General features: G+C 49.0%; 1 protein-coding gene across 1 annotated transcript; it reads left to right on the forward strand.

Annotated features, from left to right (window-relative positions):
- The first annotated feature begins 1,989 nt into the window (after positions 1 to 1,989).
- SERPINA5 (serpin family A member 5) lies at positions 1,990 to 17,690 on the forward strand. The gene is made up of 5 exons (XM_019746055.3): positions 1,990 to 2,122; positions 13,304 to 13,936; positions 15,347 to 15,617; positions 15,993 to 16,140; positions 16,660 to 17,690. Exons 2-5 carry the CDS (start codon positions 13,321 to 13,323, stop codon positions 16,846 to 16,848), a joined length of 1,224 nt encoding a protein of 407 aa, XP_019601614.2. The 5' UTR covers positions 1,990 to 2,122; positions 13,304 to 13,320; the 3' UTR covers positions 16,849 to 17,690.
- The last annotated feature ends 645 nt before the right edge of the window (positions 17,691 to 18,335 follow it).

An 18,335-nucleotide genomic window follows, 5' to 3' on the forward strand; every position in this document is an offset into this window, starting at 1 on the left:
CTTATAAGAACCCTTGTGATCACATTTAGGACCCACCTGAGTAATCTGTGATAATCCCCCAAGATCCTTAACTTAGTTACATCTGCAAAGTGCCTTTTGTCGTATAAAGTAGCATTCACAGGTTTCGGATATCAGGACATGGCTATCTTGGGGGTGGGGGCTCTTCTCCATCCTACGACAGGTGTGTAATAATGATTTCCATCCTATAGAGCAGGGGTATCAAAACTGGGGCCCGTGGGCCAACTGTGGTCCACAATCCATTGTTAATTGGCCCACAGCAAATTCCAAAAATATATTTAGTTAAATATACCAGGTGAGGCAATACGTACTTCACCTCGAGTGAGTGGCCCGGCTGTTTGTGTATTTTACTGCATACGGCCCTTGGTAAAAAACGTTGAAAAAAGTTTGGACACCCCTGCTATAGAACATAGTTTAGGAATCTCTACGTTATGGGATAAAGGATTCTTGCTTATGTCACATGGCACAATAGAAACAAAGCAAAACCTAGGCGAAGGGACCCAGCTACCCCCTTGTTAGTGCCTTTCCTCATTAGCTGTGTGCTGATTACCTAGAGTGGTTGTGCTGATTACCTAACTACTCTTAGCTTCCATCTTCTCATTGGCTTGATGTGGATGCTAGTACCCACCTTCCAGGGCCTTGTGAACACAAAGCAGGCACTCAATACCTGGTAGGGACTGTGTTTGTTTCTAGACTGAGGGGGTGCTGAGGATCGCCTTTGTAGCATTGTTGTAAGCATTCAAAGAGAAAATGGGCCATAAACAGACCGTAAAATCATGAAGAAGAAAGGGAACTGTCTCAGAGGTTGTAGAGAGACCTGTTTGCTGAGCATCAAGAGCATTTCCCCTAGGAAATGCCTGGTCCTCTGTCTCCTCTGCCAACTCCACACCCCACTTGCACCCCCACAACCTTCTGGATCATGGTTACACACAGTGCACCCCAGTATTCGGAAGCCCCAGGTGTGGTCACTTGGGATTGAAGGGTTGAGCCAGCATCAGCATCTTGGAAATACTCTTGAAAGTGTGGGGCTGAGTTCAGGAGCTCCACTTTCAAGGTAGAAAAGGACAGTCGAGCTGAACCCACAGAAATCTTAGCCCTTTTTTAAGCAGAGCACTGGCCTTGAAGTCGGAAGCTTGGACACTCAGCCCCACTCTATCCCTGCTGTGATGCAGGACTCTGAAAAATCCCTTCATCCTTCTGAGCCTCAGTTCACTTGCTGGAGCAATAACGGGGGGTTGTTACAATGATCCCTTCATTTCAGTCATCATGAGACTCTCTGGACCCCTCTAATTTCCACGAGAATCTGGCTGGTGGGTCTGTGAACACAGTAAGCACGTAGGCCTGTGGGGAGCTTGAATTCATACCCCACTCCCCAGATCTACAGCAAATTGGCTGCAGGAAACAAAGGGATCAGCCTGGCGAAGGGGCGGTCGGCCAGAGGGTATCCCTTTCCCTGTGTCTGGAATGCTGGCAGCTGGTTGCCTGTCTAGCCTCTTCTCCCAGGAGTTCCTGTGCCACTGCAGGCAAATGGTGTCTGAAGCCACCACCTTAAATACCACCTTCTGCTAAAGACAAAACAAAATGTTGGGGTTGGGAGGGGGAGTCAGTTATGGGACGGTGACCAAGAAAAGCACAGCAAACAAGGGTCAGGTCGTTGTGCAGGTTTCAGTCCAGGCCTTCTCCATCAGGCCTGGTACGTTCCAAATATAAATGTCCTTTCACAAAGGGGAACTTCTAAGTGGGTTTCAAAGCTTCTCCCCAGACTGCTGTGTCTTAAAATTAACCAGCCTAGACTAATCAATATCTCCCAAAGAGGTATATGTTAGGGTGGCTAACTCTGCTCCCCTTCAGGGGCTTGCAGGGCAGTGGGTGGGTGGCCCTGGTCAGAGCTCAGGTGGCTTTGCCCACAGCCTAATTGTTGGCAGGAAGCCGGCTACAACAGGACAGGGCAGGGCTGGCTGGGGCGGGGCCAAGGAGGGGTGGAGTCAGGTCCCTGCTGTGGTCAGTGGCAAAGGCTGGCTCCACTCTAGCCAGCTGGCTGCTCTTTCCAGAGCCCCACAGACCGTTGTGCCTCCACTGTGTGCATACTGGGCCACGGGACAGAGTAAGTACAGGTACTGCTGACAGAGAACCTGTGGGCATGAGTGCGTGTGAGGAGGGCCGAGAAATGGACTCTGGAGTTATGGGGTTTGGAGGGCTTAAAAGCTTTGGAGGTGTCCCAGAGTAAGCCGGAAAAACTCCCCGCAGTTCTGAGGAGTCAGCCTCTGAGACAGCAGAAGTGACCTTGGGCACAGCATGAAACCTAGCTAAGCCTCAGTTTCCTTATAGGTAAGATGCAACGTACTGAACCTCTGCAAGGTGTGACTGAAGATTAAGTAAGGTGATGGTTCTCACCCAGGCATGATTTTATCCCCACGGCACATCTGGCCGAGGCTGGAAAGATTTTTAGTTGTCACAACTGGAGGGAAGGGTGTTTTGGCGTCCGGTGAGTAGAGACCAGAGAGGCTGCTAAACATCCTACAATGAGCAGGACAGGCCGCTGCCACCCCCACGACAGGGAAGGATGCAACTCCAAATGCCAACAGTGCCGAGGCTGAGGAAACGTGAGGCAGTGAGGACAAATATCTGGTACACAGGGTGCCCCGTAAACCATGCTTGGGTTGTCCTGTGCCTGGAATCTCTAACCTTTAGAAATCAGGAGAAATCATCAACGATAATCTGTTTCCCTCAGATAAGGCCTCCCTGTCTGGGGGCTGCCCCCCAGTGTGCTCCACGGCAGCTGCTCCAGCTCCAGAAGCTTTTTGGCCATTTGTTAAGTAAACAAAACAGAAATATAAAATGAGTGGAATTTTTAGTTTTTCTAAGGATGAGGCTCTTGGCAAGAAATGCAACAGTAAAGGGAAACTGCTCCCCTGGCCAATATCCTCCTCACAGTCAAGACTAGGCAGCACGGTGGAAGCTTTGGCAGGTGATGGATATGTTTATGGTGGTGATGGTTTCACAGGTGTATACTTATCTCCAAACTCATCAGGCTGTATACATTAAATCCTACTTTAATGAAGTGGTATTCAAAAAGAAAAAGAAAGGAAACTGAAGAAGAGCAGCAGGGGGAGTTATTCAAGGTCCCCTGTCGAGTTAGCCCCAGGGCCGCCTGAGCTCAGCTCTGGAAGCCCAGCCTGGCTGTGTTTCTAACCACTCGGTGTCCAGGATGTGGTCTGACACCTCTGAATTACAGAGGATGAGACGGGTTTGTTCATTCATTCATTCATTCATTCATTCCACAAAGGTAGCCGAGCACCACCCCTTGACTGCAGGGAGGACAGATGAGGGGCCTTTCTATTGTGAACAGGTATCCTAGTGGGTGAGAGAAGTTGGAACAAAGGAGGCCAACAACAAATGCATATGTAATTGTACTTATATAATTGACTGAAAGATAAAAGAAACCATGAAGGGGCCAGAGGAGAGGGAGGGCCAAGCATGAAGAGGGTGTCGAGGGGAAAACTTTTCAGCATAAGCCTGAGGCCTGCAGAGAGAGACGCTAGTCCTGGTGAGAAAGGTGGAGAGAGGGTTCCAGCAGAATGTGCAAAGGCCCAGGGCTGGGATGGGGCTTGCTGTGTTTGAGGCAATGAAAAAAGAAGTGTGCCCAGAGGACACACACGACTGAGGGCAGAGCAGGTCAAGTTGAGGCTGGTGAGAGCTGGGCAGAGCCAGACTGCATGGGGCTTCGTGAGTTGTTGTACAAATCAGAGTTAGCTTTTACCCTAAAATGAATGGGCAGCAACAGTATTCTTAGGCAGGGGAGCATTGTGACTTTGTGAATGAAGGAGATTCTTTCAGATGCTTTGTAGAATGGCTCATGGGGACAGAAGTGGGGTGATCCAGGTAAAAGATGGAAGGAGCTTCCATTAAGATAGTGGCTGGAAAACTGGGGAGAAGCAGGCAGATTTAAGACACATTCTGGAGCTAGAAACTGACAAGCCTCGCTGATGGTCTGAAGATGGGGAGGTTAGGAAAGTGCCCTAGGCCACAGCTCGCAGGAAGCTCTGCCCCTGGGTCTTTAGGTCCCAAGGGAAGTTGGGTTTTTGTCTCTCTGCCTGGGCTCCATCTTACATGTATTTTTGTAATTAGCAGATTGTGGACACACCCACCTCAGCCACACAACTCCGGCAGCTGAGTCCAAAATTGACCTGGATGGGAGTTTGTTGCCTAGCATTTAAAATGAATGACAGCAGATTTGGGGTCCATGGATGTTAGGGGAGCATTGGGAGGACTTCCCAGGGCCTGCCCACCCCCAGCTGACTCAAGTCACTTTGGCCTGGTGAGAAAGGTGGAGAGAGGGTTTCAGCAGAGAGCAGAATGTGCAAGGGCCCTGGGGCTCAGCCGGAGCTTGCTGTGCTTGAGGCAATGAAAACGGAAGTGTGCCCAAAGGATGCACACAACTGAGGGCACAGCTTGAGTGCTCCGCTCCCTTCCCTTTGGCATGTGAGGGCATTACTGCAGAAACACGACTTTAGGGAGCCAGGAGAGAGTCAGCCAAGTCAGGCTTTGCTTGAAATGGGAGGCCAACTGCGTGCTGCCTGCGCCGCCTGCGCCGCTCAGCCAATAGACTGACACAGGAGTTGGGCTATAGATTAAGTGTTTATTATCAGAGCACCTGTGGTCTGAAGAGGCAGTGGGTTAACACCTCCAAAAACTGCCTTAACATCCTCAGACTGGCTTGGGGCATTCAAGGGAAAATCTGGACGTTAAGCTACGTGATGGGGGTTGGGGCAGGGGGGTGGGGGTGGGGTTCTGCTTGGAGCCTTCCCTCTAGCAACGTGATTCTCTGGTGGAGTCAGCAACCCAGGAACAATGATGGGAGTAGCCTGGAAAGATTGCTAGACCGTAGAGATTGTGGTAGAGATTGTGGTCAATACTGGTAGAAATTGTGGTCAATACGGCTAAGGGTATTAATGATACATTTCAGAATAATTCTCTAAAACAGGGAACTGGGTGGGACAGGGGACATTCTGAGCTCTACCCTTAGGGGGATGATCTGTTGTTAAGCTATAGGTAGGTCTAGGAAAGGTGAGGCCAGGGACACCGGAAAGGCATCTACTATGGGGGTGCCAACCGGGCCTTGTTTCAAGTCTCCCCTGTATTTTATTCATTTTTATAAAATTAGTCTGGTTGTAAGGGTGAGGGATGAAGACGATTCTTGGCTGCTTCCTGCTGAGTATGGGCGATGTCCCTGGCTATGGGCACTAGAATTTCTTGCTAATCTATCATAGCTGGGAGGGGGCTGTTTACAGCACATCCAACAATCAGAGAGGTTACTGAACTATTATATCAGAAAAATTTTGCAAAGATTTTGGTTTCTTAGTCTCTTTAGAGGAGCCTGGGAAAGAGGAGAGCCAAAAGGTGTTTAGTGGGTACCCCAGGTGGGGCAGAAGTAGGAGGCAAAAATGAGCAGCTCCCGCAGGTCTGCTTGAAGAGGAGCTTCAGGTGTTCAGGTGGCTCCCAGGAACAGGAGTGACAGTCTTCCTTCTGGGGGAGCCCTGTGGAGACTTAAATGAAATCAGTTTGAATCGAGCGAAGTGGACCCACCTGCTGACTCTCTGAAGCCCGATAACAGTTGGGGTGCTCAGAAAAGTTGCAAAGGGTCCCTTCCATTTAGGAGCTAACTGGTCTATTAGAGACCTCTCCCCCTCTAGGCTTCTAATAGTACTTGGTCCCCTGGCTTTCTGGGGCTACAATGTGTAGAGGGCTCGGCTTGGGGAAGGTGCCGGTTCCCCCTATTTCCTAAGTGCCTGCTGAACCTCTCCCAAGTTAACAACATAGGAAATAACAACATTGAGGTTTGAATCTCAGCAATTAGAGCCAGGGCTTACAGGTCTCCTGACAAAATTTTCCCAGAGACCTTTTTAAAGTCGGATTTGCTCGTTTTACCTTTCCTCTAAGGTATAGACCAATGGTAAGGAACAGGATGGTCCCCAGAAATGAGCAGGTTTCAGAGGAAATAGGTCCAGAGTGAGCTGTCAAGACAGAAAAAATGACTTCCATATCAATCAGGAAATGAACAGGCTTATCTGCCATGTCAAGGGTCACCCGCAGTTCCTCCCCTGTGATGAAAATGGCCTGTTTCCTCTGGGTCGCTGCTGGGAACCCCAGGCCCATCAGTCAACCACAGCCATTTGTGGGGAGGGAGTTGATCCCTGCTCCTTTCAGAGCAGGGGACAATCCCTCCAAGAGTGCACTTTTAGTTTGCACAGGTGGCAAGGCTTCTTTGCAGGATTAGGACACTCCTGCTTCCACTGGTCTGGGCTTACACATCCAAAGTAGTCTCCTTTACTTGGTGTTCCTCTTCTGGGGTTTCTGGGGTACCCTGAGGTGGCTTCAGGCTTGGTTTGTTTATAACTATGGCCAAAAATCTGACCTGTTTCTGGTATCATTTCCAGACTCACTGTTCCTTTCTTTCCTCATTTTCCGTGTCTCAGTTGTTAAAGATATTTAAACAAATTCCCTGGCCTTCTTTTAGGATCTGAGCTTCTTTATCAGGGGTGTAACAGTGGGCCAGAACCATTATATTATAATACTGTTACGTTAGGGAAAACATCAAGCCAAGCTTCCTTATTTTGCCCCATATCTAACACCAAGGAGGGCACATGACCTCTAGCAGTCCTAGAATACAGAACCTTATATAATTATTAGCAAAACTTAGTTCTTAGATTTCGTTTTCTTGAGTAACCAAAGACCTAATTAAGACAATATAAAACATAGAAATTATTCTGATGACACATATAATCATTGCTTTTTAGGCAGAAAACTTTTTCATAATATCAGTAGTAGACCAATAGTCGAATCAACTTTGTCTTATTTAGCAGAGAGAAAATTTAACTCTAATTCTGTCCCAGCTTACTTTTGATATTTAGTTATTTAATTAATCGCATTTAGCGTAACCTATATATAAAATTCTCAAGATTTTTCTTCACAAACCTACTATAACTTTCCCAGTTCCTCTTAGCTTATCTTCTCTCATTCATTCAGAAATAACCATCCTTACAACAAACTACTTCCTTTCAATTCCTTCAAAAATATATTTCCGTACCTTATACCTCCCTTGAAAACACATCTTTTCCTTTCATATTAATTAGAATCCATAACTTTCAGAACCTTAATTTTTACTGACAATGAAAAGCAAGCAATTAGCATTTCCAGTGGCAAATCCAGGAACATATTTTGCAACCTTCAAAAGTATAGGCTTTTGTAATAAAATACAAAATATATTTATTAACAGATCTTAGTCTATCTTTTAGCTTTCCTGTGACAAGAAGCCAAAAATAGATGAACTCAGACCTATCAATTAATATTTCAGCATATCATTACTTTGAAATACCTAGACATTCATTAATTTTTATCATTTAACACAACTGAAATCTTAAGTTGCCAACAGATGATGAGGAACCGTGTCCAAGCATCCACATCATATAATTATTACTGAAAAACTTCATCTAAAACCTTATTTCAGTTAACATTTTATTATTTCCTAACTCTATGAGATTTCAAAGATAATTATCACCCAAGCTATTTTCTTGACAAATTTTGTAGCAGAGATAACATGAATTTATTTTTGTAATCCCAGGTAAAACAAAAGATACCATATTTAAGGGTGATAGTCTTAAAAGACTTACCTATTTAACCAAAAGTTAAACCAGCCTTAGTACCAAATATTTTCTTAGATCACACAATCCTGAAAAGTACTTGGGTTAGCTTATTTATTATTTAAGTTTTATATAAGTGCTTAATCTTTTTTTCTTTAAGGTAATCAAATATAATCTGGTAGTACCATCCGGAGGCAAAAAACATTATATATAAAGCAGACAAACACAGATATCAGAGATCATACCCACATAAACAGAACAATTAACAATTGCAGAGAGGCCCTAAGATCTTACAATCGCCTGTACAATTTCAAAGAGGATGGAACAAAGGGTGGGGGATCTGGCTTGTGAGATTAGCTGCTTGTTTTTTAAAAATGCCTTTTTTCTTCAGTTACCTCAGCCTCAGGCATTCCCAGCTATAAGTGGACTAGGAGATGGTAGATTCCCCTTTTCTCTGAACTATCAGTTTATTTCCCTTCTTTTTGGAGTCTACCATAAAGGCTTATTATACATAAGAAATTTCATCCTGTTTCCCAGACCTCTAACACAACAATTCCAGTCACAAAATAGTATAATAATTCAATGAGCTATTGAGCAACCAGCACTCTCTAGAATATAACATATGCATTGGCCAAGCAGTACTGTAATAGAACATTAATTTCCTTCTGATCAATGGCTCATAGCCATAGTTTTGCCAATGGCCTAATATTTTTCCCAACGGGATCCTGGTCAGGATCAAAACCTTAGTTCCCATTATTGAGCTGGAGCAAATACAGCCACATTTAACACAGACTTAAGCAGACAGACAGACCCAAGTACTCCCTGGATCGGACAGACAGACAAAAACCAGAAAAACCAGATTCGGATCCGAACACCAAATACAGAAACCAGACCTAGCTAGGTGCCAGATTTGGATGCCATGGCGTCTTACTCCATATACATGGTCCGTCGAACCATCAGACAATCGGCCAGTGGGCTAAAACCAGAAACCAGATGTGGCCTTAAGACCACCAGACATCCCAAGGCTGAAACCAGATGTGGTGGCTTTCATGGTGTGGCAGATGGGCCCCGCTTCCCAGGGAACAATGTTGTCAAGCATAGGGTGCTTCCAAAACCAAAGCAAGCTTGCAACCAGAGCCCCTTACTGGGGAGGGTATTATGCCTTGCTGGACACTGCAGCCTCACCTATTGGCGCCAATGGGTCAGTATGACCCCCAAATGGCCCTCAAGGATGAGCCCCAGAGGGTGAGTGCAAAATCCTCCAGCTGCATATGCGGGAGCTACCCCGCTTTCTGAACCAGTAATTAGAGGCAGGAAAACAGAGCAAATGCTTATTCTATCCAACTGAGCAGAAAAGGCGTCTGTGACAGGCAGACCTTGGCACAAACCCCACCTTGGCAAGCAAAATCACTTGGCAGCTGTTCCCAGAGGTCAGTCCTGTGTCAAGGAATCTGCCCAGTCCCAGGCAGCCCCCAAGACCCTCTGCAAGCCAAAACTCACCAGAGGAACCCCGAGGCTGTCCCGGTGGAGACACCAGAAACTGAAACTGGAGGCCAACGGTGTCGCCGACACAGGAGTTGGGCTGTAGAATAAGCATTTGTTGTCAGAGCAGCAGTGGTCTGAGAAGGCAGCAGGTTAACACCTCCAAAAACTGCCTTCACATTCTCAGACTGGCTTCCGGTCTTTAAAGGAAAATCTGGGCGTTCCTCCAGAAGCTACACGATGGTCCTGGGGGTCTGCATGGAGCCTTCCCTCTGGCCAAGTGATTCTCTGGTGGGGTCAGCAACCCAGGAACGATGATGGGAGTAGCCTGGAAAGATTGCTAGACCATAGAGATTGTGATCAATAAGCCTAAGGGTATTAACGATAAGTTTCAGGGTGATTTTCTAAAACGGAACTGGGTGGGACAGGGGACATTCCAAGCTCAACCCTCAGGGACACAATCTATTGTCAAGGTATAGGTAGGTCAAGGAAAGGTGAGGCTGGGCACACTGGGAGGCCTCTACTATGAGGGCGCCAACCAGGCCCTGCCTCATGCTGGCACCCTGTGGGTGATCTCCTGAGTACCAGGCTACCAGGGCCTGGAGCAGACTCACCCTTGACTCAAAATTGGCACAAAACTCTGTCAAAGCCTGTGTTTCCTCCAGAGGCCCAGAAGTGTAATGGTAAAGCCTAGGCTTTGAAACTAGGAAACCTGAAATGAGTACCCCGGGGCCTCCACATTCTCTGAAGTGACCTCTCTGACCCTCTGCTTCCTCTTCTGTGCAATTATGATGATGACGCCAACTGTGTGTTGCTGCGCAGGACTGTAAATGAGCTAACACAGGTGAGCAGCTTCCGAGACACCCCGGGGATATGCACCAGGGGATATGCACCAGGAGTTGCCAGGGAGGAAGAATGAGGTATCATTCCCCAGGGCCATAAAGGGAGCCAAGAAGCAGCCTGTGCACCAACCAGAGGAATCTGGATTTTAATCCAGTGCCGTCACTCGCTGGCTGGGACAAGCAATTCCATTTTGCTGAGCCTCAGTTTATTCATATGTAAAATGAGGTTAATCGTGCTTCCTTTTGGTGAAGATTAAATGTAGTAATATTTATATTGACTTAATATTAATGTCCTTAACAAATAGAGGCTTTAATAAAAGAGAGAGAATGGGCCCAAATGGAGCAAGATTTCTGGGTCCCAAACCTGCAGCCCGGGGGAGCCTGCGTGAAGCCGGGGCCCTCTCCAAGGAGACGTGCTCTTCAGGGAGACCCTGTGGGGACAGTGGTGAGGAGGAAGGTTACTGGCTACCACATGTGACAGACCTCCAGTTTATGAATAAACTGAGGTCCACAGACGGGGAGGGCTTGGCCTTGAGTCACCAGGTTGGGAGGGTGCGAAGGTGGGAGGCCAGAACTCACGCCTGCTCCCTAGTCAGCTGCCTCTGGGCTCCATCTAAGGAGGAAACTGCGTCTGCATCTCTAGCTTTTCTTTGAAAGCCTTTCTTTGAGGGTCATTTTCCGCTCAGTGTCGGTCAACAGGGGTGGGAGGTATTGAGCTGAATTGTTTCTTCAGCAGCATCCTGCTGCCTTGATGGTTCTAACTCTTGGCAAGAGGGACGTTCTGTGCTGTGCAACAGAGGAGTTTAAAGGACACAGATTAAACCACCCACCCTGCCCCGTAGAGGCCTCCTTGAAGGCCATTCGTGGGAACAGAAAGGGAGTGTCAGCATGGGAAGGCCAGACCATGTTTCCCAATTATCTGCAGATTAGGCACCTGGACCATGAAATGGGGTGGCTGTGCCACGGAAATGGAGGACCAGGGCTCTGGGGAAGGCAAATAGTGCAACGGTTTAGAATGTGGGCTTTGAAAGTCAGAACTGGGTCTCTGCCACTATTAGCAAGTGACTCAACCCATCTGTAAAACGGAGCTCGTAGTGGAATCTGCCCCCATTGGTGGGTGTGTGGCTGAAGGAGTTGACATGTGAGGAGTACGTGGCACTGAGCAGTGGCGTGGGCCCCGTGCCTGGGCCTCCCACGGGCACAGTGATTGCTGAGGCTGCTAGGTTTGGTTCTGGGCAGCTGGAGTGTGTGCAGACAGCACATTCTAAATGTGCCTCCTCTGTGAGCTCAGGTGCAATTTGGAGGTCGGGGCGGAGAGTGTGACTTGTTCGAGTCACTCATTTTCACTCAAAGATGGAACCGCAGCCCAGTTCTGCCTGACTCCCAAGCTCATTGGTCTCTCTCTGCCCTCCAACCCCCTCTCCCACAGAAGGCCACTCTGCAAGCACCATCCAATGCCACTGTTTGGAGCCCCTTGGAGGTTGGTTTTGCATGGGTCACATGCTCTGTGGCAGTACCTGCCCCGGGGCTGGGGGGCCTGACAACATGGGGGCTGTCAAGGGAGATAGCCAGCTGGAGGGAATCCATGTGAGCAAGAGTTTCCATTAGCAGTCAGTCAGGTCGTCAGCGACACGGGAATCGGTTGCTTGATGGCTGCCGGGCTCACATGAGAGTGTGTGTGTGAAAGCATGTACCCCACCGCATAGCTGAGGAAATGAGGGTCCCCGGTAGGGTCTTGGCCAGACGCTGCCACCCCAACAGCTCACACGTCTCCAGCACCAGATCTGTGCCAGGCGCTGTTACAAGTGCTTCACATATGTTGAGTCATCAAAGCCCCCAGTCACCCCCCAGGGTGGGGATGCTATCATTACCTCCGTTGGTGGGGGACGGTGGCGCGGGGTGTAACTGACTTGCCCAAGATCACACTTGGAGGAAGTAGCAGAGCTGAGATTTGGACCCAAGTGATCGGGCTGCAAACTCGGGGCTATTCACAGGGAGTGGAAGGAAGGTTTGGGGAGACCCAGGCATGCGAAGGGTTTCTGTTGGGAGAAAATGGGTCTGGGGAGATGGACAGGAGGGAGGAAGGGGACAAAGGGCTGAAGGCAGAGGATGAGGCCTGAACGATCAAGGACCCCTCAGGGCCCACCTGGGAGGCCATAGAGAGACAAAAGGTAAGGGCCTCCTCTCTGGGGTTGGAAAGGAGAGATGTCTTGGTCAGCTCGGGCTGCTGTAACAGAGTATCACAGACATTTATACCTTACGTTTCTGGCACCTAGAAGTCCAAGATCACGGTGTCTGCAGGGCTGGGTCCTCTGAAGCCGCTCTTCTTGGCTTGCAGATGGCCATCTCCTCCCTGTGTCCCCTTGTGGTCGTCACTCTGTGTGTGTCTCTTATTCGCTTCTTGTGAAGACACCAGTCAGATGGGATTAGGGGCCACCCATATGACCTCATTTTAACTTAACCACCTCTCTAAAGATCTTAACTCTAAATACAGTCACATTCTGAGGTATTGGTGGTTAGGACTTCAACATTTAAATTGGGGGGACACAATTCAGCCCATCACAGAGCAGCCCAGAAGCCGGGTGCTCACATTAAGAGGGCAGAATTTCCTTAAGAGGCGAAGGTGGCTCTGATGAGGCACATAGGTGTCCTTGCAGGGTCCTGGAGCAGCCCCTGGGAGCAGGAGAAGGAGGAGACTCATTGGCATCCATGTGTACACTGGTGACTTTCAGAAGCCTGGCACCCTGCTGCCACACGGTGTTATAGATGCTCAGTGTATATTTGCTGAATGAACAAGGACAAAGCCAGAGGTGCTGCAGGCCCCATGATGACATTTGGTCTAAGTTCATAGAAGGACCTCAAGGCCTTGCAGATACTGCACCCAGGGCCAAAGTAAGGGTGGAGGTGACGTATGCAAGCAGGCTGCTGGTTCCCCAGGAACCTCAGAAATGCTGACCAGGCAGAACACGGGAGAACTCTCCGCCCCCACATCCCACACCCCTGTAATGTGTATCTTGATGTGAAATCCAGGGGAGGATTCTTGTCCTGGTGGCCAGTACCCACCTCGGCTCCACACCCCTCTGCCTACTTCCTCTCCCTGCCATTAGATGTCTCTGTCCTCAAGCCCCTACTTTCCTCCTCAAACCTGCACTCCCAACCTCACAGGTCCATCCTTTCTCTTGGATGCTACACCCTCTCTTTGCTGGGGACAGCTCTCTGGGATGTCAGTCTTGCACGCTTCTACCCTATCTTCCCTCTGAGAAGCCTCGCTCCCGCTGGCTACACACTCTCCTGAGGACGTCTTCCCATTCTCCCTTCCAGAACCAGGGGCAGTCACCATGCAGCTCTGCGTCCTCTTGTGCCTGGTGCTCCTCAGCCCACAGGTGGTCAGCCGCCGCCGCCAGCATTCCCAGGTGACAAAAAAGAGAGTCAGGGAGCTGCCCGTCGTCGCCACGGTGGCCCCTGGTCACAGGGACTTTACCTTCAACCTCTTCAGGGCCTTAGTGGCAGCTGGCCCTGACCAGAACATTTTCTTCTCCCCTCTGAGCATCGCCATGACCTTGGGCATGATTTCCCTGGGGGCTCGTTCCAACACAAAGGCACAGATCCTGGAGGGCCTGCGCTTCGACTTTCAATGTGACCCTGAGGAGTTGCTCCACAAAACCTTCCAACGGCTGCTGCAGGAGCTCAACCGGCCCAAAGAGGACCTTCAGCTGAGCCTCGGCAACGCCCTGTTCACCAAGTCCAACGTGGACATCCAGGATACCTTCCTGAGTGCCATGAGGACGCTGTACCTGTCCGACACTTTCCCCACCAACTTTGGGGACCCTGAAGGGGCCAAGAAGCAGATCAACGATTACGTAGCAAAGCAAACTAAAGGCAGGATCGTGGACTTGGTGAAGCACCTCGACGGCACCGAAGTCATGATGTTGGTGAATTACATCTTCTTTAAAGGTAAGACCCTTGGGCTTAAACCTGAACTTTCTGTTTCTTTTCAGCTGCTTTTGTTAAAAGAATACTCAATGCCCGCACACATAAAGGAGTGGGAGTAGATTGTCTTTTCTGGTGCTTGTCGATAGAGTGAAGCCAATAAGCAGCCATGAGTAAGATGGGGCCTTCTTACTGTGTAAGGTGATGGTAATAACCCCGGATGCAGTTTCTTCCACTGGGGAAGAGCTGCTTCCTGTCTTTAGGCCCCTGGGGACACCTGAAATCACAGCTTCCACACAGGTTCTGAAGTATAAATTTGTCGCGGCCACAGTACCTCAGAAACTGACGCCATGGTTACTCAGGGCAGGACTGTGGGCCTTTGAAGGACCTTAGAGAGCATTTCCCGGCCATTCCCTTGATTCCCCAGAGCCCCACCATCATAGGGACTATTTCTTTACCCAACAAATCCTGGGTCAAGAGCTGGTTCCTCTGAAAAGTCTTCTCTCCCGTCCCTAAGAGCTGATCTTGCCATCCTCAGTTCCCTGACATTTTTTATAAATATCCCTGCTCATCTCAGCTCACACTTCTGTTTCTCCTTCTGGAGGCTGAGCCCCTCGATGCCCTGTATGGGGCCTGGCTGAGGATGAGAGGAGTGGATGAAGAGGGGAGAGGAAGAGAGGGAAGGAAAGGGGGTGAGGGGAGGGCACAGAGAGGAGGGAAGGGAAGGGAGAGAAAGAGTAGAAAAACCGTTCAGTGTTAACCACCAAATCCCCTTCCTATGGTCACAGATGGTGAGTATCAAGCTTGGATTCTAGGATTTCTTGTCCCCTAGTCCAGGGCTCTCCCCATTACACCAGGGTGCAGAGTACAACTGTCAAATAAGCTAAGTGGGGTATTGGGGTGGGGGTCTGCATTTGATAACTATTAAGAAGATGGATAATTATTTGTATTACTTTGATCAAAAAGTCCCATAGAAAGCATAATTGAAGACTTCCCAGTAGGAAAAAATCATGTATTTCCAGGAACCTTACAAACCTCTCTCTCAAGCTTAGGTCAAAATTTAATACTTGGAAAAGAGTGAAAAACAGAATAACTCACCCAGCTATCGTGTAGCTTTATCAGCCACCCGTATTTTTCACCAGTCCACTTGGATATTTGACCTTGAATAACATCAGAGAATCACACAAACAACATTAGGGGCTAAGGGCCTCAGAAGACAGGAAAACCAACCTCTTTGTTTTGCAAATGTTACAAAAGCCCCACAGCAAATTCAACCATGTCCCCAACGTTGTAAAGAGCTTCAAGGGGTTCAGCAGTCACTGCTACCAAGGAGACTGCGCTAAGGAGGGTTTTTGCTGTGTGATAAGTTTACTGTCCCTGTACTTTTCACGAGCAGCTGAGAATTTCTCATTTCTGGTCCATGTTCCTCTTTAGCTAAGTGGGAGACAAACTTCGACGTCAAAAGCACCAAAAAGCAGGACTTCCACCTGACCTCAAAGAGGGTGATACAGGTGCCCATGATGAAACGCGAGGATCAGTATTTGTACCTCATGGACAGAAACCTCTTCTGCCAGGTGGTGGGGGTCCCCTACCAAGGGAATGCCACCGCCTTCTTCATTCTCCCCAATGAGGGCAGGATGCGGCAGCTGGAGGCTGGCCTGAACAAGGTGACGCTGCAGAAGTGGCTCAGGATGCTCACAAAGAGGTATTCTTCAGCTTCCACCAGGGCCAGCCTAACCCGACACACTCCCAGGGAGACACACGTCCCCAAGGGCCACTCTGGTGGGAAGGACTCACAGCCCAAGAGCTATCTCCAAGCCCAGAGGTATCAGGTGAAGTCCCAGCCCCCAAGGCCTGGTCCAGACACAGGGAGCAAAGCTGGATACCTGCTTTCCTGGTGGTGCCATTAGAGTGGACAGTGACCTCTGGGGCAGCCCAAGTCTAAGCTCAGAGTGGAATGGGCTCTACTCTAGGCAAGGGGCTGAAGGATCATTATAAAGCTGAGGGGAGCTGGTAGGAATATGCTCCCAGTGAGCCAAGGCTCTAGAAGCATCTACAAAAGGTCCTTGTCTCTTTCTAGGACTCTCCAGCTTTACCTGCCCAAGTTCTCCATTGAGGGCGCCTATCAGCTGAATAATGTCCTCCCCAAGCTGGGAATCAGAGACATCTTTACCTCCAACGCTGACCTGAGCGGACTCACCAGCCAAACCAAAATGCAGGTGTCTGAGGTAAGCCCAGAAGGTCCTGAGCATCTACTTTCAGAGATTTCTGTTCTGTTCTCACATTTCATATTCATTCTCCCTCTCTCTCTCTCTCTCTCTCTCTCTCTCTCTCTCTCTCTCTCTCTCTCTCTCCCCCCCCCTTCTCCTCAAGAAGCAACGGTTTCACTTTGTATCCTGTATCCTTTGTGCAATGGAAAACCATATCCATCATTGTCTTGGGAAGGAGCCGTGTCAATCAAAACTGAAAATCAGGTGGCATCTCCTTCATTCACTAGTTACATGACCTCTAACAATTACTTGATCTCCCTGAGCCTCCTTCCCATCTACAAAATCGGAGAATCACACTCTCACTGAAATGCCATTAGCTTTCAATGAAAGACACGTGCACATGTCCTTTCCTGCCTGCTTTGAGGTTCTGTTTGCACAGAAACTGACAGTGATGCCCCCGGCAGACGCTTTGCCATTTCCTGTGCTGGCATCTCCCAGCCCCTGGTGACTTGGTGGTGTCTGGTGTCTCCCCTGCAGATGGTACACAAAGCCGTGATAGAGGTGGATGAGTCGGGGACCAAAGCAGCTGCAGCCACGGACATGACCTTCACGTTTAGGTCGATCTATGTGGGCTCTCCATCGATAATGTTCAACAGGCCCTTTCTGACGGTCATTGTGGAGAACGGCGAGAACATCCTGTTTCTTGCCAAAGTGACGCACCCCTGAGGTGGGGATTTCTCCCGAAAGGCCACAGACCTCCACAGCATGGCGACCATCTATCTCCTGAGAGCTAGTGATCTGTACAGGGTTAGTCGACTAATGAGACTTTCACAAATAATCATAGTAATAGTGTTATACTGACGATTGCTTCCTTTCACACAATTGTAAGACAGGTGCCTTGAAGAACCTTGGAGGACATTCAATCTCGCCCTCACCTTTCATCAGTGGAGATGAGCACCGAGGCCCAGAGAGTTTGGTTGACTTGCTCAAGGTCACACAGCATGTTAGTGGCAGAGAGAAACCCAGGATCCAGGCCCCTGATTCCCACACCAGCGCCACAAAGCTCTACAAGAAGGTTGTTCTGTAGACATTTCTACCAGGAAGTGCATTTCCAAGCCTAGTCCCCCACTTGTCCACAATACCAACTATCAATTCATCATGGTTTGGAAAGAACAGTGGAATGGGAGTCTGGAATGGGGCTTCTGTCCCAGCTAACCAGCTGTGTGACATCGCGGTGATACTGTCCTTCTCTGGACTGCCCCATGTATACATTAAAGGGTCAGGTTAAGGACTGAAGGAGCCTTAAAATCATATAAAAAGGCTGGGGTGTTACCTGCCAATCACAGTTGATTTTAATATATTCAGGTGCCACTCATCCTTTAAGAAAAGCAAGTGGACAGCAGGGTGGACATGGCCCATCACAGGATTGTACCGTCCTGTAGATGAAGTTAGTTTCATGAGCTTGGCTGTAAGTGGGAGGATGGAGGCCTGTAGAGTAGCAATTGAAGACACTGACGACTTCCTGTGGATTTTAGTGTCAGCCCTAACAATAAAGCGTTTTGCAAACACTGGTGTCATTGTCCTTATGGAAGTAGCTCTGGGAACGGTGACATTAGCAGCTTATGCTCCAGGCTCGGTGCTAGGCACTTCACCTGAATTGTTGCATTACCCCTCACAATACCCCTAGGAAGCAGGCACGATTAGCCCCGTTTTACAGATGAAGAAGGTGAGGCCTGTGGAGAGTGGGCAGCTTACCAAGACACAACTCCTAAGGGGTGGAGGCAGGATTTGACCCGGGATTGGGGCCCAGGCCCACGTTGCTGGCCCTGTGCTCTGATGCAGAAGAGACATGACCAGGAAACAGAAGCCCTGGTCGGGTGCATCTCCGCCATAAGCTGCCCTGTAATCCAGGTGGGTTCACTGTCCGTTACAAAACCTGCCACATTTCCTTGTCCATCAAATGAAGGGAATCCGACATCTGAAAGAGTCAATGAATGAATAAGCAAATGAGTCCTTCACTCAGTCTCAGACTGTCCCTAACCAGCTGCCCCAAACTCTGAGCCTTGAACACCTGCCCACCCCAACCTGCAAGTCCCTAGCTTGCTTTCCATGGGCAGCTCCCACCACTCTGATCCCAGAGCCTGGACTATATCACAGAAGGGTGCCCCTTAGAACTCACAAGATTGGAACCCCAAGCTTTGACCATCCCCCCA

The sequence above is a fragment of the Rhinolophus sinicus genome, chromosome 3 (assembly GCF_057876585.1).
Source record: "Rhinolophus sinicus isolate RSI-liver-muscle chromosome 3, RSI-T2T, whole genome shotgun sequence".
Taxonomy (NCBI): domain Eukaryota; kingdom Metazoa; phylum Chordata; class Mammalia; order Chiroptera; family Rhinolophidae; genus Rhinolophus; species Rhinolophus sinicus.